The sequence below is a fragment of the Aquila chrysaetos genome, chromosome 17 (assembly GCF_900496995.4).
Source record: "Aquila chrysaetos chrysaetos chromosome 17, bAquChr1.4, whole genome shotgun sequence".
Taxonomy (NCBI): Eukaryota; Metazoa; Chordata; class Aves; order Accipitriformes; family Accipitridae; genus Aquila; species Aquila chrysaetos.
In genome coordinates this window covers 25235678-25255220 of record NC_044020.1, presented here as the reverse complement: position 1 = coordinate 25255220, position 19543 = coordinate 25235678, and the positions used below count along the sequence as shown (strand labels likewise).

Sequence of the window (19543 nt, the reverse complement as noted above, 5' to 3'; positions counted from 1 at the left end):
GTTCTTGGTGGTTGTTTTTTTCCCTAAGTGGTATTCCCCAAAAGACCGTGTTTTGTTCCAATGTGGGGTCACTGGGATGACAACGTTTCTTTTGTCTTGAAGTGCCTGTCACCTACCTCATAAGGATTTTCTTGTTGCCAGATGCTTGCAGAATCCATTTTCAATTTTTCTCTGTAATAACATCCCATTGCTGTAGGTTAATGCCCTGGCTTTTGCATCCTGGAGCTGTACAGTTCCCTTGCTGGGAACAGTTAGCACAAACAAGATGTGGTAAGCTTGAAATGTAATGGGTACTGTTTGTAATTACCCTGGCACCTAGAGACCTTGACTGAGATTGAAGTCCCACTGTACCCAGTACTGTACAAACAGAGCATTTCCAGCAGCTTAAAGTCTAAACAGATTAGGAGAAGGCTGAGGGGAGAAATGCAGGTGCCAAGAGTTGCAGCAATGTGCATAACATGACCCAAGGCAGCCAGAACCAGAACTCAGATCTCAAGCCCTGCTAGTAATCAGTTACTTAATGCCGTCATTTTGCTATGTGAATTGGGTCATCTCCCTTAAAGGGTTTAGAAAGTAGCCAGACCAGTTCCTCTGTTTACATAAGGAAGATGTTTGCAGACCTCTTGATCCTAAGGCAATTAATATAGCCCATTGCGGGGGTGGGGGGGGTGGAATCTGGGCTAGATTCTCCTGCAAATGGCACCTAGAATGCCTAAAATTCTCACAGATGCAGATGTTTTTGTGTCAGGTTTTTTTTGGTGAGTGGCCTCTTTGTGGTCAGTTGTAAGCATCACATTTACATAGTTCTGTATTTCTGACAAAGCCTATTGCATAAAGTTGGGATCCTACCAAATGAAAACAAAACACAACACTAACGAAAAATAACAAGCTCTTCCAACAATGTTCAGTAACTGAGTTAGAGGTTAGTGCTGCATTCTGGAAAAAAAAAAAAAAAAAAAAAAAATCCGGGCACCATATGATTTCATGTGCTAAAAACTTTAAACATTTCAGAGGAACATAACATATGACATAGGGTGTTTTTATTTAATGAATGGCTTTAAGAAATGGGGCCAGTGTCCCTTCTCACAGATGAACGCCTTGCGCCAAGAGCGTTGCTGTACAATGTGTCATCACTTGGGAACCTAAAGAATTGTACTTGAGAAAACATCGCTACAAAATATCATCCCCTTCCCAGAAAGGTTCACTTCAGGCTTTGTAGAAAAACAGAACAACTCATTTCCACTGAATATAATTCATCTGTTGAGAAACTTTCTTAAAGGCGTAGGTTGTGGAGCAAGTGGCTGGAAAACTGTTTAATCTCATAGTGGCAGTAATAGTTCGTCATTATTATTACTGCTTAGCTCTTGCATTGCACTTTCTATACTTGGCGGACTTTACAAACACGAAGCAGTTAATCCTCACCGTACCCTGGGGAAGGGGTAAAGTGTTTTTGGACGCTTTACGGGGTCTGTGCAGAGGTGCACTCCTGGAGCTGGAGCTCCCTGAAGTATTTCACCTGAGCGGGGCTTGTCTTCAGCCTGAGGTACAGCTGCTGCCCAGGCAAGGGCCTTTCATTTCACTGTAAACATCAACCACACAGTGAACTGGAGGGCTTTGTCCAGTTGATTTGTACCTGAGAATATTCTGTGTGGTTTGCATTGTGACTGGGGGGGAAAGGGAAAGGGAAAGGGGCTGTTTAGTTTCCATGAGAAGCCTCTAGTTAAGATTCTCATGTCAAAAATTTGCTATTCTAACAAAGTGGCAAGGGATATGTGATGTATGAAATGGGAAATCTTACACAAATGGAATTATACTGGCTTGAAAATGCTTTTGTTCATATGGTGTGTTTTGTTTGGGGAAATTAGGCCAATTTACAGCAAGTAATCATTTTACTGGTCTAAGTCTCACCTCCACAATAGTGTTGTTTGCTGGGATAGCTCAACATAAGAGAGTGTGTGTGTGTGTGTTTATTTTTAGGGACTGCATATGAACATCCTCTTCCTTGTCCCTGGTGTGGAAATGGAAGAGTTGATTACCCAGAAGGGTGCATTGCTGCTGGCTGTAGGACACTCCCAGCTTCACCTGCTTCAAAAGCAGTTTAAGCTCGCTCTCATTTTGTACTTCAGGCAAAATGAAAAAAAAAAAAAAAAAAAAAAAAAAAGTGGTCTGAGCCATACCAGGAGATTCTTCCCTGAGATAAAATCAGGGTCCTTTAGAAGGACTGCTCCTTTAGCAAGTCAAGGGAAGGGTGGTGACAAGCAGAGAGCTCCAGAGAGAAAAGAATGAGTAACTTTTCAGTGCTAATAGTTTAACCTGTATCTTCTGCAGACATAACTGTTTGTATAATCTGCCCTACAGCACGGTGAGATGGTCCAACCCCTTGCACTAGTGCAGAGAAGGCAGTTCTGACAGATTACCCACTTTTTAACACAAATCGCATTAAGGACACCCTTAAGCTGTACCCCCAGCCAGCACCCTCTCAAGGGCTCAAAATCCCCTGAACCGTTCCTCGCACCCTGATCCCATCCAAGGCTTCTGCAGGTGCGTGATGGGGCCCACACCCCAGGGCACAACTGCTTTCCACCTGCTGCAAGGGAAATAGAGAGCAGAGCCCCCCAAAAAAGTGGAGGGCCGCAGGGATGAGAGTAGGCACCCTGCCTGGGGGGGGGGATGCTCTCAGGAGGGAGGCCGAGTCCTGGCTCTGGCCTGATCTCTGTCCTTAGGCTCCCTCTAGAGTTTACATCAAATGAGCAAAAGGTCTTAAAACTCGGCTTGGCTGTATCCCCCCCCCCCGGCCGCGGCGTGGGCAGCGCGCCTGCCTCCTGCCCACGCTGAGCCCTGCTGCCTGCAGCAAGGGGCTTGCAGGCAGGACGGGCAGCGGGAGCGGCTCCCTGGCATGCAGAAGCGGGGGGCTGGCATCTCCCAGCCCCTTCCTCGGCACCGCTCCTGTCCTGGGTGCTGCTGGATGATATCCCAGGGTCTTCGTAAGCTAAAAAGGCTCTTTCCTCCCCGACGGTCTCTGCTGCTGAGCCTTACCGGGCCCTAATCCTGCCCAGAGGGAAGGGGCTCCCATTAAGCACATTACGAATATCCCCAGTGTACTCAGGTGAATTCTCGGGGCCTGCGCCTCGAATCTCGTAGCAGCCTCACCCCACAGCTCTTGAGGAAATTAGCATTTTGCCTGAGAAACTGGAGGTGTGGGGAAACAGCATCAGCTCAGTAACAGCTGAGGTCGGCAAGAAGCAAACTTCGTCAAGGCTCCAGCTTTCCAACGGGTCGCTCTGTGCTCGTGCCCTCTTCATCCTCAACTCTGGAAGACGCATCCTGTGGAGGAGCTCGGGTATTATTCCCAATTTCCCCGCTATTTGCAAGGGAGTATTGCAAATCCCAGACAACCCAGATGCTTTACGTGTGCAGTTTAGATGTGCTTTGCCGGTTCACTTGACAACTTTATAAAGTGCTGGGGAAGGAGAGTGGCCAAAATGAGGACGGGAAGCTTGCCTGGGCAGTTCTGGAGGAAAGAAAAAACAGCGAGCAGCTCTGCCAGTGGAAAAGCCCCAAACAAGAGAGAGGAGCAGGGTACTGGGAAGAGAGGGGACAGGGTGTTCAGAGGCTGTTAGAGGAGCCAGGACATTCCTTGCACAGACCTCCCTATAAACACTCCTCCCTCCTTCCTAGTTCACTCCTCCAAGTCTTGCTTGGGGGGATTGGGGGGGTTGTTGCTGTTGCTTGTTTTCCTTTCTTTCCCCTAATCCCCCCTTCCGATCTTCGACTGGCTGCATCTTCAGCTTAAGCGCCAACAGAGCGAGGAAAAAATGGCTTTTGGAGGCAAGAGCTTTGGGGTGGCTCTCAGAGCTCGACTCCCCTCCTCATCCTCATCCCCACCCCGCTGCGCGGCCGCGCAAACCCCCTCCACAGCGCGGCTGCTGTACCCCTCTTTTGCAAGACGATGGCGCTCTGATCTTTCCAGAGCTTTACTCCGGGACTCTCTAGTATTTTTTTTTTAAGCTTTTTTTTTTTTTTTTTTCCTTTTTTTTTTTTTTTTTCACGCTTCGCTGCTACTACAGGCGGGCGCCTGCCTCTCTCACGATTTGCTGCAGCCATCGGGGGTGCCTGACTGTAAACAAAACACTTTAGATCATGGCAAGGTCGCTGCAGACACAGCCTTTTTTCTCCTTTGCAGCCGCAGCGATTTAAGGTGGATTGCCGAGACCGGGGAGGGGGGGGGGAAGAAGCCGAAGGGGCCGCGGGGACCGAGCGCGACCCCCGAGCGCGGCCGGTGGCCGCGCTCGGGGGTCGCGCTCGGTCCCCGCGGCCGCGGATGCTCCAGGGATGCGGATGCTCCAGCCGCTCCCCCCCCCCCCCCCCCCCCCCCCCCCGCCCCGTGGAAGCCGCTCTGTTAATGTTAGTTTTTTGGTTTGGTGGGGTTTTTTTTTTCCTTAATTTTATCCCCTTTCTTCATCATTTGTCCCAGAGCGACCCCAGCGTTTTTCGACCGCGCGGGTTGGGGGCTGCGCTGCCCGCGGAAAAGGCGCGGAGCTAGCGCGGCTGCGGGGGGGTACAGCCCCCCCCCCCCCCGCCTCTTCCCAGCCCCTCGGAGAGCAAGGGAGGGGGTGATGGAGGAGAAGGAATAGAGGGATAAGCCAAGGCGCAGACCACTCCTCTTTCGTTTTCTCTTTTGCTTCCATTAGTGGCTTAAATTATTTGCGCCCCCGCCCCTTTGGCTTTAATTACTCGTTTTCAATATACTTGTACAGCATCCAGGGGCTTAGTCCCAGGCCCTTGTGCTGGGGGAGGTATAAACAGAAGAACAAAATAAAGAAGGTTCTTGTCCTACAGTAACTTGTTTCTTCTTTTCCAAAGGCTGCAAATAAATCAGTGCTCTTGTGCACCGCAGCCGTGTTCCTGGCTGTTTACCTGTGGGGCACGCAGTCTTTTCCAATATTTGGACCCCATTATTTATTTTTTTTTCCTGGTACTTGTTTCTACTCTGGTACAATGTCGTAACCCTACTGACGAGGGGTTTGCCTTTCTTTTGTGGACTCGGGAGACAAGCAGTGACTCCCAGGGAGCAGAGACTGGGAACTCCTCAGCTAAGGAGTCACCAGTGAGACATTCGGCAGGTTACCAGCAGGCAGGCCCACATCAGCAGGGTGAGCCCTGGGCATCTTCAGGGAGCCCCCCGGACATATTTTGCAGATCACTTCCTTAGCCTACAACGACTCTCTTGTGTAGATCAACAAGACAAGCCAAGAGTCCCACACCTGACAGAGAAAGTGAAGTCTGAAATGGCACTTCCTTGCTGGTGGCTATGGAAGTCAAAGGCAGGAAAGCCTGGAGAAATGAAGATGAAATCCTGCAAATAAAGCAGATTAGTAGGCCTAGCTTTGCCAGCTGATACGGTTTTATCGTGGACTTGCAACTTCAAAAAAAAGTCCCGGCTCCTGCAGACATGAGAATGTCAGCTTTAATTTTCTTAAGTGAATTGCTAGAACTTGCAGTTGCTGAGAGGAGATGGAAAACAACTTCCGAGTGCTAAAAAACCCAGAAAACAAATAAAAAATAACATGGCTAATATTTTACTTCAGCCTTGTGGTTTTTAAACCGATCTCACTTGTATTCTTCTTTTTTTTTGCCTGCACACATCATTTTTTTGAACTGGGGTCTGGTGATGCTGAGATTACTCGGGTGAGTTGTGTGAGCAGAGGCTGGGGGCTACTACCTCGGGGCTGATGAAGGCAAGCAGACTGCTGTGGCCTGGGCTCGAGCGCTGTGTAATGGTTTTGACCCCTGGCCAGCATACGCAGAGTGCAGCGTATCACTTCAGAAGAGCAACTGCAGCCAAGGTTTCAGTGGCCCATCAAAACTGCAGGCCCCAAACCAGAGTGAGCCTGTGGGTGTAAGTACAGCACAGGGTGAAAGCTCCGTGTCTTCAAGGCCAAATCAGTTGACTTTTCCCTCGGCCGGTTAAACTCAGTCGTGTTGACCCCTACCTTGTTGAGGTAGCTTGTCACTGGTGCAGCCCCCCCACCCCAGAAGCAAAATTTGGAGGCGGTTGCTCTGCTTGCAGAGGAGACCTGGTGAGCTGGATGGGTGTGAAGAGCCTCCAGCCCTCCGAAGAGTCAGGCCCTGGATCTGGGCCCCTGGAAAAGTCAAAACCTTCGGCACCTGAGAGCACCCGCCGTGTCCTGCAAGGCATCGAGGGGGCTGCCCTGCCGAGCGAGGGAAGATGGCTGTGGAAGGGGCTGGAGACAAGGAGGGGAGCGAGGAGGACGCTGCGTTGCCCTTATCCCCACCGTACCTGCCATGGTTATCCCAGGAAGTCGCTTCGAAAACCCCTGGCTGTGACTCTTGGCTCATCTAACCTTCCGAGCACCCGAGCGGGACAAACCCGAATGCTTTTGTTTTCTTTCCCCTGCTTGCTGAGATCTGAAATCCCTGCGGAGGTTTTGTGCTTTTTTTTTTTTTCCTCTCCCGAGCCGTTTCTTCACCTCGTCCTTTCTCTGCTGGGAAGGCAGCGGGAGGTGATCCCCCCCCCTCCCCGGGAGCCGCCAGCCCGGCTCTGCAGCCGGTGGGCTCGGGGTGCTGCGGGGTCAGGGTGCCGGCCTCCCCTGCAGATCCCGGGGAGACGGCCCCCCCCCAGCCCTCCACCTCGGGGGGCTGCATCGCCAGAGCCCAACCCGGGAAAAAAAAACCAGGGCGGTGGGAGACTCCTGTCACAGAAACGCGTCAAAATGTCACCAGCCGCCACCACCACGCAGGCCTCTCGGGCAAGCAACGGGATGGGGTGGCGGTGGGTTTTTTTTTTTGGGGGGGGGGGGGGGGGGGTGGGCACAAATCCCGCCGAGCCCGAGCTTTGCGGAGGGAGGTGCCTCCCCACCCCTCCCGCCGCCATCGCTCCCCGTCCCCCGCCTCCCCCCCGGTTCGGTTCGGTTCGGCTCGGCTCGGCTCGGCTCGGTTCGGTTCGGCTCGGCTCGGCTCGGCTCGGCTCGGCCCGGCCGGCGCCACCTTTAGAGCCGGCGGCGGCAGCGAGGTAGGGCCGGGCCGACGGGGCGGTGCCCGCCGCCGTAACCAATGGCTCGGCCGGGCTGTTTAAATAGACTCGTCCTGTCAATCATTTTCTTCTTCGTCAGCCTCCCTTCAATCGCCATATTGGGCAACCGAGAAAAGGGCTCGTCTCTCCTTGTTTTTTTCCGTCTCGCTTTTACTACGCGGCGGCGGCGCGGGCGGCGGGAGCACCACCAGTACCACCAGCACCACCAGCACCACCAGCAGCGGCGGCGGCGGCGGCGGCGGCGGGGCAGCGCCGCTCCCCCCCGCGCACCGCTCCTCCACCCGCCCGGGGCTCCCCGGCGGCGGCGGCTGTCGGGGTTCCTCCCCGGGCCGGCGCTTATGCGAGGGCGAGCGCTCGCCCCTTCTCCGCGGGCCGAGGGCGAGCGGGGCCGAGGCGGGGCCGGAGAGCGGGGCAACGCGGAGAGGAGGCGCGGAGGAGAGCCGCCGAGAGCCGAGAAATAAAAGGCGGAGAGGAGGAGGAGGAGGAGGAGGAGGAGGAGGCGGCTGGGGGGGGGGGGGGGGAGAGCAGCGAGCAAAACAACCGCCGCCAGAAGAAAGAGGGTGGGGGGAGATGTCAAACGTCCGTATTTCTAATGGGAGCCCTACCCTGGAGCGCATGGAAGCCAGGCAGTCGGAGTACCCGAAGCCGTCAGCTTGCAGGAACCTCTTCGGGCCGGTGAATCACGAAGAGTTAAACAGGGACTTGAAGAAGCACCGCCAGGAGATGGAGGAGGCATGCCAGAGGAAGTGGAATTTCGATTTCCAGAATCACAAGCCGCTGGAAGGCAGGTACGAGTGGCAAGCCGTGGAGAAGGGGAGCTCGCCCGACTTCTACTTCAGACCCCCCAGGCTACTGAAAGCTGTCTGCAAGACCTCCGGCCGCCAGAGCTTGGATGTAAACGGGAATTGCCAAACCGTGGTTTTTGTCGGTTCTCAGGGAATCTCAGAGGACACTCACTGTGTAGATCAAAAGACTGATGTTTCTGAAAATCAGACGGACTTTGCAGAGCAGTGCACTGGGCAGAGGAAAAGACCTGCCACCGACGGTAACGTACCCTTGCGAAAGCCGCAGCGCTTTTTTCTCCGCCTGCCCTGCCGGTGCCAGCACCGGGGCTCTCGGCCCCTTCGCCCCTGCCACGCGTGGCCTGGCCGCGGTGGGCTGTGCCCCGCCGGGCACCGGCTTGGTGTATTCCCCCTCCTCCTTTCGCCTAAAAAAAAAAAAAAAAAAAAAAAGCCCAGGTGCTGTTGGCGGTCCCGGGCGTGGGGGGGGGTGTCCCGTGTTAAGTGGGAGCCGGTAGGTGATTTGCAAGGAAAAGCCCTTAGGCGCGGATCATCCCCTCCCGTCCCCTCTGCGGGGACCCGGCCTCCTGCCCAGGTGGGAGGAGGTTCGTAACGCTCACGCGAAGCCAAAGGGGGACAGGGATTTTAGCCGAAAACAGGAAAACTTGGATTTCTTACCTAGGGAGCTGCCCGTCTCCCCTCCCCCTGCTCGCTTTCACGTAGCCCATAGCCGACATGGGGATCCGGGAATATTCCCCCCCCCCGCCGGCCCCATCTACCCCCCCCCCCCGGCTGCCGAGCAAACATCTGGAAGGAAAATATTTTAATATCACTTTCAACCCCCCCGCCTTGTTTTTAATTTTCCCCTCCTAGATTCCTCTCCTCAAAATAAAAGAGCCAACACAACAGAAGAAGAGGTTTCAGAAGACTCCCCCAGTGCCAGTTCAGTGGAGCAAACACCCAAGAAATCAAGCCCAAGAAGACATCAAACGTAAACCGTTTAGGTAGGTTCCCTTTAGGATCTGGCATTGGGATGCAAAGAAGGGAAGGAAAAGGTGACCGAGGGGGTCTCGTCCTTCTATATGGGGGGGAGAAGGGGGTGTCGAGCCCCTCTGGGCTGGCTGCGGGGTCTTTTCTCCCAGGAAGGGTGGCTTTCCCCAAGCGCTCGGGGCTGGGTGTGCGTTGGAGGGTGGGGGTGGGACCCGTTGGGCTTGGAAAAAGAACAAAACAAGGGGCTAAAGCCCAGAGCCGAGCACCGCAGCCTCGTCCGGGCTGGGGCGGGGGCTGGGGCGGGAGCCCCGGCCGCGGTGGGACCGACCCTGCCTTCCCTCCTCCGGGAGCGGGACCGGGAGCGGAGCAAGGGGGAAAGCCCTTTTCCCGAGGACCGTGCGGGTGGAGGGACCGAGTTTCAAACGCGGCTGGTGCGTGATGTTAGATGACAAGGGATTTCGGGGGGCTTTCCGTGTCCCGTCCCCCTCCCTCCCCCCCGGTGCTTTTTCACGTACAGTGTCAGCGTTGCCGTCGCATGTCGCGGCAACCTCCCACCCCCGGGAGAAATAAGTCAAGAAGTTGGGTCTAAGGGCAAACCAGGCAGTTTTTTTTTAAATCCGAACTAGGCAAGGTTGTTTTTTTCTTTTTTTTTTTTTTCTATTTTTTTTCTTCCCCTGGTTGTTTTGGTTTGGTTTTAGACTCTGGCAAAGGGGAGAGAGTGGGTTAATGCGAGCTGGGTTGTCCTGCCTTTTTTTTTTTTTTTTTTTTTTTTTCCTCCCCCCCCCCCTCCCCCTTCTTGTTGTTGTTTTGTTTTAAGGCGAGGGCTGGGGCGGAGGGAGTTGGTAAATTGCGCCGGCGGTTTCGGAGCCGAGGTTAGGAGCGAGGTTTACAAACACGATTTGCGATTGTGCAGAAAAGAGATTAAGCTGTAAAGCAGAAGTTGCAACAAATTAGTCCCGCTGGGGTGAGCGGTGGAGGAGCCCGTCAGCATGCGTGGCTATGCAAATACCGCTACTACCGCCCGCTTGTTTGGGACACACACACACACACATACCGGGCCGAAAAGGAGGGATCCCGCCGCTTTTCTCCCCGTCCCCCCCCCCCGGTAAAACGGGCGGAGGACGGGCTGCGGGGGTGCCAGCAGCGCGGCCCCGGGCAGGGCCTGCCCGCCCCGGGGATGCGGTGTCGGTTTGAACTGGTTGTGCGGCGGATGGCGTTTCTTTTTCGACGTTTTCTAATCGTTTTCTCCCTCCCCGTCTTCTTCTTTCCCCCCCCCCTTGGGTTGCAGAGCGGAGGATGTGCGTGTGTCCTCGTTCATCGGGTGCGGCGGGGGGCGATGAAGCGAGGAAGATGTAAAAGTTGTAGTGGAAACGAAAATACATATCGCCGATCTCCGTGGGATGGAGGTCCTGTACAAGCACTGAAAAAAAAAAAAACAACAGCAACAAAACAAAAACCAACAACAACAACAACAAAAAGCAAACAATAACACTAAAATTTTAGGCACTCTTAAAAGACCTGCCTCTAAAAGCATTGGATGTAGCATTGTGCAATTAGGTGTTTCCTTATTTGCTTCATTGTACTACCTGTGTATATAGTTTTTACCTTATGTAGCACATAAACCTTGTTGGGAGGGGGGAGGGAGTGGAGAGGGCGACCGATTGGAACTTGCTTTCACAATCTAGCAAGCAAAGAAATGTATGAAGAGAAGCAGTGTAGGTTTTTTTATTACTTAAAGATGTATTGTCCCTTTACGTGGGTCTGCCGTGTTTTTTCTTTTTTTTTTTTTTGTTTTTTTTTTTTTGTTTTTAATGGACCATGGTGGTAACCCTGCTCAGAGCAGATTATTACAGGCCGCTTGTGAAATTTCGTCCTACTGCATTAAGCTGAAGAGGTGGGAGCTGTGATGATTCCGTTATGTAGTAGCAAAAGTTCCCCCCCCCCCCCCCGACCTCAGATCTATATAGCAAATATGAACGCATGTAAGAGTTGAGTAAAATCATCCTGTTGTTACGTTGCCTGATTTCCTGGTGTTCTTTTTTTTTTTTTTTTTTTTTTTTAACTAATCTGGAGGGCCTTTGCTCTGAATCTCGAATAGTGTTGTTTTCTGATCTGACCCACTTCCTGAAGTGTTTGTGTGTGAGGGAAAAGGGATACTACATCTTTAAACAGTATTTCTACATTGCCTGTGTACCTGTATGTAAAAATAAAAAAAAGTTTGAAGTGTACCTGTGTACATAACTCTGTAAAGACACTGAGAAATTATACTAACTTATTTATGTTAAAAGATTTTTTTTAATCTAGAAGACAATATTTTTCCCCATAAAGCCAAAGTGGCATGTTTTTGTGCATTTGTAAATGCTCTATTTGGTAGACTTTTTAGGGTTTTTTTTTTGTTTGGGTTTTTTTTTTCTTGTTGGGGTTTTTTTTTCCTTTTTCTGATAATTAATATGGCTGTGCTTAAAGGATTGCAGACTGAGCCAGTTTAATATTTTTTTTTGTAATGTGTGGGAAAAGAAAAATCCAGATTGATATTGTTTCACATCAAGCAATCAATAAAGAAAACTGCCATATATAAGAAATATGTTCTTCATTAGTGTGTGTTTCAACCTCCCTCAGCCTGGCACAGGAGGAAATAAGGCTCCTTCGAGAAATAACAGCAAGTTTCCTTTGGGTATCTCTTCCCGTGGCTCCAGCACAGGTGAAAAGTAAGGAATGCAGCTCGCTCTCTTCACCCTTAGTGCCACGCTATCGTTTCTCCTCTGTGATAACTGGGAATAACGTGCCCTCTTAACGCAAAAGAGTGGAATTTCCTCCTGTCGCAATATATTTTTTTTTAATTTTTTTTTTTTTTTTTTTTTTTTGAGTTGGAAAAACACCTCGCTCGAGGTTATTTCTCACACTTGGTCGTTCGACTCGTAAGGCTTAAAACTCGAGCCCAAAATTACCCCTTCCCGGCCCGGGCCCCTGCCCGTTGTGGACCGGAGAGCCACCAAACCTCCGGCTTTGCCCCCCCCCCCAGCCCTTGCCCTCCCCTCCCGGCCGGTGTTCCTCCTCCCCTCCGCTCTCCTCCGCGGACCCCCGCGCTCCCCGCTCCCTCTCCCCCACGGCTCGTCTGTTGCGAGCCAAGATGGCGCCTCGCACACCCCTGTCCCAGCAGATGCTGGTGCGGGGCACCGCCGCCTTCCCCCCCCCCCCCCGCCCCGAAACTCGGGCAGATGGCACCCCGAGGTGTGTGCGATTCAAGCCGGCGAACGCGGAAAACCCTGGCGAAAATTTAAAAAAAAAAAAAAACCCAACCTATTTTTTTTTAATTTTTTTTTTTTTTTTTTTTTTCCCCAGCACGAACAAAAAGCGATCGTGATGTAAAATACAAACAGCGGCGTCTCCCCGAGCCGGGACAGCGAAACTCCCCCGGAGTTTCCCCAGGGACTCCGTGTGTGTGTGGGGGACACACGGACACGCTCGAAGGGGGGGGGGCAGTGCGTTAAACCCCCCCCCCCCCCCAAATCCCGGGGTCGGGGCTTGTTGTCGCGGCGGGGCCTGGCGAGCCTCCGCGGGAGGAAGCGGCCCTCACCACTGCGGGGGGGGGGGAGATTTAAGGTGGCGCGGGGCTGCGCCGGGCCGCGCCTTCTGCCTGCGCGGCGGGAGGAATTTTTTAAATTTTATTCCCCCCCCCCCACCCCTCCCTTCCTCCTCCTCCTCCTCCTCCTCCTCGTCGCAGCGTTTCCTCCTCGGGCGGCTGGAGGCAACCTTGCCTCGCTGCTTCCCTCCGCCTGACGCGCCGCTCCCCGCGCCCGCCGGGGACGGGGGAAGGAAAACGGGGGGGGGGGGGGGGGAGGGAGGAGCCAACGGCTTGGTGGGGGCTAAGCCCCGCCCCGCCCCGCCCCGCCCTGACTGATGCAATAGGCGCGGCGGCGGGAGCGCGCGCGCGCGCGCGCGCCTCCGGCCCTCCCGCCCTCCCTGCCGGCGGTCACGCGTCCACGCGGGTGTGCGCACGCTCGCACGCGCGCCCGCCCCCCCCCCCCTCATTTTCCCCCCCCCCCCCCCCATCCCATGTCGGTATTCCCATGCCAGAGGAGAAGGATGTGACGGGTTCCTCCAGCGGGACTATTTGGGACGTGGATCTGACCGGTTTGTGGGTTTTTTTTTGTTTTTTTTTTTTTTTATTTTCACTCGAGACGTTTGGCTGGAAGAGAAAAGTCCCAACAATGTGTCCTTAAAGTCACTGTTAACACCCACCGCTTCTCAGCTGGGGAAGGAGCCTCCTCTTCCTCAGATGGGGAAATTAACTGGAAAACGAAGTTTTTCCGACATCCATACCCAGCTGCGCGTCTAAGTAGCGTCAGCTGAAAAAACCCGAAGAAACGCTGAATTTCATTCGCAAAAGAAAACATTCCACTTGCAGAAATGTCAACATGTTTTGTTTCAACATCTTCTTAGGGTATTTTTGGTATTTTCAACTTTTCATTTTAAGATGGCTTTTTTTTCTTTTTTTTTTTTTGCATTTGAAAAGTAATCTACTATTCTCGTGCTTTTTGGTTTTTTTTTAAACACCCACCAAAAGAAAATGCTGACAGTATAATGGCTTTAACAAAATGTGTGATCTGCAGTAAAATAATTAGATTATGTTGTATAAATTGTTTTGCTGTGCCCCCAAATGAGATCTTTCCTGCTTTGATTTGACTGGAAAAACCTTGAAGACTTTCTGTTCTTTTTTAACATTGATGTTCTCCCCCCCCCCCCCCTTCAATGTTTCGTTTACTTACTGAACCAAAAAAAGGCATTTTTCACACTGGGCGGGTAGTATCTGCACTTGTGGTTTGCCGTGTTTTGCCCAGGCTCGGCCACCTCCTCCATCCAGGGAGCTCGTATGCCTTTCCTCTCCCTGCCTGCCCTCTGCCTTGCCCACATCAGTCACTGCAAGACTCAAAATTGGGCAAAAAATAGAGGGGAACGTGTTTTGCTTCTCTGTTATTTTTTTTGTTTTTCATTACAAAAATAATAATTCCTAATTCACTTTACTTAAAGTCAAGCAAATGTGTTTTTTTCCTATAATATAAAATTAATAACGATAATATAAATATAAAACTAATAGGATAATCTAGAATGATAATATAAAAAGTGCAACTGGCTAACCCCAAACCAGCATCCGACTGTCCACCCTTCATCTGCTTCTGCCTGAAGAAAACAAACCAAAACTGACAGCAGCTACCAAAAAAAAAAAAAAACCACCAACCCAAAGGAGGTTACCAGCCCTGCAAAACACGCAGGAATAAACGACAGGAGAAGGAGCTCCGCTCCTCTCCCGTCCTCTTCGCCCTGCCCCGTGGATGCGGCGAGGTGCCTGGGTGTCATCCCTGCCTCGGGGGAGGCAAAAGCAAGAGGGGAAAAAGTCTCGCTCTGGCAGCGTGGACAAAAAAAAATATTGCTGAGGTGAAAAAGCAAGCTGGGAGCTGACGCGCTCGCAGGTCTCCCGTGACGGACGGGGACGTTTCTTCCTCGTCACGGGGGCAGGTTCCAGCCCCAAGCCGCCGCCGCAGCCGGGAGCAGCGTCCCGGGTCTCGGCGGGGTTTGGAGCCGGCGTAGGAGAAGCACTATGGAAGCGCGACAGGTTCAAAGGGATGGATGGGTGGAGAGGACCAGGGCGAAATACGGAGGCTGCCCCGCAGTCGGCACGCTTCCCAAAACGGCTTCCCTTTCGCAGGACGCCGTCAGCCTCCCCGGGCCTGAGCCGCGGTCAGGATGCGATCGTCTAACCGAACTTGCCTTCCTTCGCGAGGAGCCCACGCGTGATCCCCGACGTCCGTCTCCAACCGCGACGTACTCGAGTTCGACAGATAAAGCTGGTTTCCCTTTTTTTTTGCCTCCCGCCCCCCCCAAAACCGGGGGTTCAGCTGCGCACCGGCGGGACGCGGCTGCCCCGCGCGTTGCCACCGGGGAGGGGGCAGCTCTGCCCGTTCCCCGCTGCTCCCGCGCCCTGCCCTCGCTGGGGAGCGGGGTTTTGGGGTAACCCCTCTGCACCCCCCCGCTTCCCCAGCTGGGCCTGGCTGCGTGCACCCTCCCCGTCTTAATTAACCTCGCTAAGCCGCAGAGTTCTCCGCAAGCAAAGGGGCACAAGCGGTTCGTGGGGGCCACCTCCCAGGGCCAGCGGTGGGGTGGGGGGGGGAATTTTCCGGCTCTGGGTTTTGGGAAAGGGAACGTTGCAGCCGCAGGTAGCACCTTACGCGGTGGGCCGCCGCAGCCGGCGGCACCGGTACTGGCGTCGACGCGGCGGAGGACGCCAGTTCACGGCCCAGTTGAGCCAAGCTGGTGCTGGTGGCTGGCTCTGGGTGGGAGCGCGGAGCGCCGCGCCCGGCGGTTTAGCGTTCCCCATCCACAGAGACGGGCTGTGCCAGTTCGGGCTGTTATACCTGGCCATCCTACCGCGCCTGCAGCTGTTTGGAGGAGCCGGCAGGCAGGAACATTAGTTTCATTCCAATTTTATCCTTGGCCTCACATCTGAGACTTCAAGCAAGGATTCCAGTCGTGGGCAGACGCCCCATTTTGCGTGCTCCAGACGCTACTCCCACAAAGACCAAGCAGCCCTTTACGTGGAGGCCAAAAAACCAACCCTTGCCTGATAAAGCCTTTCTGTCACGACTGGCTCTACCCGGATGGAAACCGGGGACCTACAAGTGCAGGAAGGTCTCCCTATCCCCCCGCTAGCGGGCCAGGCTGGGAGAGCTCTGCGAGCAGACAACTGTGCTCCAGTAAGCACAGTCGCAGCTGTGGTCCTCACTTTCCTTGAGGAGAGATGCTGGAGGTCTGGGACTGACCATACGCTAAGTTTTTCCTGCCAGATGCGAAGCCTGGAGTCGACGCCGTAAGCTTGGTAACCTGGTAGACCCCAAAACTTCTTTCTTCTTTTCTTTTTTTTTTTTTTTTTTTTTCTGGAGCAAAGTGATAAATTGTTCGCATCGCAGCTGCTGGCTTCCTGCTGTATTTATTTTATTCTAGTGGGGGACCGGGGATCAGAAGAGAAGGCACATGCGTGCGCAGACAAATATAGATATTTATTTATTTTTATTAGTGGATTAGTGGAACAGAGACCTCTACTGGCCCAGCTCAAAGAGCCGCTGCCGAGGTCTGCTGCCGGTGGGATTTCTCGCTCGCCTTCACTTCACCGACTTTGGACATTTCCTCCTGGGTCACAGGCATTTGCTAAGGAAAGCTAAGAAGCAACCTTTCACGTTTTCCCTTCTTTTTAAAAAATCCAGCATGTAGGGAGTCACTCGGTTGCAATTGCTAGCCCATGAATTTGTGACAGTGGTCCATGTAGTAAGTAAAGGAGCTTACCTCCTTTAGGAGGGGATGAACCTTGGGCACTGAAGCATGGCAGAGAGTTAGAGGCTTATCGGTACCAGAGGACAAGGCAGCAGGGTGTTTTTGTCTATTCCATTGATTTCAGTTGCCTTTTATTCTCTTTCTGTTCTTCCTCCCAGCTGGCTGTGTAGTACTGCGGTGAGGACGGCCTCAGAAACCATCTCTCACGGGCCGGTGCTGTTTAGCATCTCGCCGCTGCTGTCAGGCAGTTGGATAGATGTTGACTTGTACCTGGGCCATACCCGGGGTCAATAATCAGTGGATGCTTATCTTCCTGGGTCGGGGAAAAGTTAATATATAGGCTTTTTTTTCTTGCGAAGCTATCTTTCTCTGAGTGCGAGTAACGCAAAAGAGGGCTTGGTGTTGGCAAACAGGTGGAGCTGGGTGAGCCATGGTTGTGCACGGAGTGTAAGGCCTTTAAGTCCTGAAAGCAACGGAGGCAGCAGTTTCACAGCTGAGTCTGTACTGCTCGAACCCCGGCTGAGGCATCCCCTTCCTTCCTCATCCAGCCCGCTCATTCCTGCCCCTGGCATTGCTGGTGAAGTTACAGGAGGAACTGCATCAGAGAATGGATCTGGCAGAGGTTTCCCACCTTCCCTTCTTTGTTGTTGTGTTTTTTGTTTTTTTTTTTTCAGCTGGATCCAATTCTGTTCTAGTTCATCACGCGGCTGCACTAACAACCCGACCAGCACAGTGGGTGGGAATGAGCAAGCTGGCAGCACTACCATGAAATCGCAGCCTGCGAGCTGGTAGCGTCTTCCTTGTGCTTTGCAGTAAAACAAAAACTAAAGCCTTGTGTGGGACAGCTGCCGTCCGCCCTACAGTGCTGAGGCTTGCTAGAAGGTGCTGGGCAATCTCTGGTACCGTAGCCCAGGGCTCTGCCTTCCAGCTCTCACCTCACACCTCCGGCCATCGAAATCTGCTCCACAAATTACCTGAGAGCTGCTGAGCTAGGGAAAGAGAGATTAGTGCCGATGGCCTGAAGTTTTCAGATTGTCTGCCAGAGGATGTCCATCGCAGAGGTATTACGGAGCGATCTGCTGAGTCACATTTCTTCATTTTTTTGTAGGAAAGTAACCCGGCGCACTGGATGCAAAGACAGAGGAAGGCGCAACAGTGGCTTGTGGAGCTGCAGGCCCCGCGTTCTTCATTGCCATCCCTGTGAAAACTGAACCTGCAGCGAGAAGCTCCTGTGATTGCTCCTGTCCCACGGCCAGGTCCGTGCCTTGCTCGCGTACCCCCCGGATTGCTGCCAGTCTGCCTCCAGCCGTTGCCCCGGTCCGTGGTCTGTGCGTGGTGTGGGATCGCGGAGAAGGGAGAGGGCACTGCCCCCAGGCAGACTTTTGGAGGCCCCTGAGCCGAGGGACGCGTGAGAAGGCACGAGCTCTAGCTGTCACCTGGCAGACAGCCCTTCCCCATGCACGTCTTTGGACAGCTCGGTGTAGTAGGTGCTCTCACTGTACCTTTCCCAACAGACGTCTATAGAAAAAGCACTTGCTTGCTTTCAAAAGGCACTGGAAGAAGGAAGTTGCTCCACGGCCACCTTTTATGCCCTTTCTTTCCACCCTCCCCATCTGTTCCCCTTTTACCAGTCATGGAGTGGTGAGAACACCCACTATTTTGGAGATACCAACTACCTCTTCTGCCTCGGGGACCAAACTTTCTCTTCTCTCTGGAGAGTGTCCCGGGTTCTGCATTCTCGGCTAGCCTGGGTCCTGCTGTCCTTGTGAGCTGCGCCATCCTCCAAAAAAAGAGTGAAGGATTCACTGTGTATTGTCCAGAATTCTTTTGGGCAGGAGCTGGAACATGGGGCTCCTTGTTCTTAGCTGAGTGTCCCAGATGCTGAGCACAGAAGCCTGTTTTTTTTTCTTTCTTGCTTTCCTTTCATCCTTCCTCTCTCTTTCCAGATCTTTGAGGTCCCAGTGGAAAGAAAAGCTTGACAGACCTGACCAGTTCAGGTCCTAGGAGGTGGAAGGCTCCAAGCCCAGCTCACCTCACCACAGCAGGTTAAGCTCTCTGCTATGCTCGTTTAAAATCTGACCTAAAAGCATGCCCCTGCTTTCTAGAGCTTACTGCACATCGCTCCCTCCTGATGGCATTTACTGCCCCGTCTAATCTGCATTTGTCCTGCCCCATTTATTTGAAATAGCTCTTGGTGCTACCACATCATGTCCTACTTGTCACTCTCACCTTAAAGTGCTGCTCTGGTCTGAAAACAACGATACTGATGGTATTTTACTTAGCTAATCTGTTCAGCACAGGTAAGAAGGAGGTTCTCTGGGTTCTTTTCTTGGGCAGCAATGGAGCAGTTTGCATGTCCCTCATTCACAGCCAGTGGCTAGCGAGGTGTCACAGAGGGCTTTGCTGGCTGACCATGTTGTGTAGGTGGTTTAACGGGATCTAAGGAATCACTGCTGCTTCTGACAGAAACCTGCCCTGTGTTTCTGATCTCAGTGGCTTGGAATAGGAGAGTTGCATCAGGCTCCTATCTTTTGTCTTTATGTTCCAGGTGCTTGGTGGCTTGAACGTCTCCTATCTATTAAAAACCTGAATTCCAGTCTGAGGATCATATTCAAACCCCCTGCTTTTCAGCTAGAATCACAGAATCACAGGATGGTTTGGGTTGGAAAGGACCTTTAAAGGTCATCTTGTCCACCCCCCCTGCAATGAGCAGGGACATCTTCAACTAGATCAGGTTGCTCAAAGCCCCGTCCAGTCTGACCTTGAATATTTCCAGGGATGGGGCATCTACAACCTCTCTGGGCAACCTGTTCCAGCATCTCACCGCCCTCACTGTAAAAAATTTCAGATCCAGGGGAACTTGTAAGCTTGTCTGTCCAGGAGGCAGAGGGTTTCTCAAGGACCAGTCCAAGACCCAATGGCAGAAATTCCCCAAGGAGAATCACAGACATACTTCTTTCTGCTCTCCATTTAAGGTATGCTTCCTGGTGCTGACTTCTCTAGCAAACATCCAGAAGCACCTTAAAAATAAAACGCCAAAGTGAAAGAAGCCACTGAACAAGCAGACCTTCCATGGGCAAGAGGATGAGAGCGAGCAAGCAAACCACATGTGACAGATGTTAGGCGTGCTGCTGAATGCAATTCTGGAAGCCGCTCAGATGCTGTGGTCAGGTGGGTGGTTGTTACAAACCTATCTGGGCTAGAAAAGAGAAACATTTTTCTAGCAAATGAAAGATATCTGGTAGAGAAAGCACTGAGAGGTAATAAACGTGCGGCAGAGAACTGCCGTTTGGGGAAAGGCTTTTTGGGGTGAAGCCGCGTCATCGTGGCGCTCTCTAAGTAAGCGCCCCGTCCCTTCAGAGCTGGGAAGGACAAGATGCGCTCGTGGCAGCGT

General features: G+C 52.7%; 1 protein-coding gene and 2 long non-coding RNA genes across 3 annotated transcripts in view; all 3 read left to right on the top strand.

Annotated features, from left to right (window-relative positions):
• LOC115352529 overlaps nucleotides 1-5575 on the top strand; it is a 54647-nt gene extending 49072 nt beyond the window's left edge. Inside the window, exon 3 of the long non-coding RNA XR_003927179.2 lies at nucleotides 5236-5575. This is a non-coding gene — a long non-coding RNA (uncharacterized LOC115352529). The remainder of the gene's footprint in view (nucleotides 1-5235) is intronic.
• Nucleotides 5576-7546: 1971 nt separating this feature from the next.
• Nucleotides 7547-11051, top strand: CDKN1B (cyclin dependent kinase inhibitor 1B). The gene is made up of 3 exons (XM_030040847.2): nucleotides 7547-8099; nucleotides 8707-8837; nucleotides 10112-11051. Exons 1-2 carry the CDS (start codon nucleotides 7625-7627, stop codon nucleotides 8826-8828), a joined length of 597 nt encoding a protein of 198 aa, XP_029896707.1. The 5' UTR covers nucleotides 7547-7624; the 3' UTR covers nucleotides 8829-8837; nucleotides 10112-11051.
• A 1839-nt stretch (nucleotides 11052-12890) lies between these two features.
• LOC115352855 lies at nucleotides 12891-18803 on the top strand. The gene is made up of 3 exons (XR_005930778.1): nucleotides 12891-12957; nucleotides 14531-14672; nucleotides 17258-18803. It is a non-coding gene; the product is annotated as an uncharacterized LOC115352855 (long non-coding RNA).
• The last annotated feature ends 740 nt before the right edge of the window (nucleotides 18804-19543 follow it).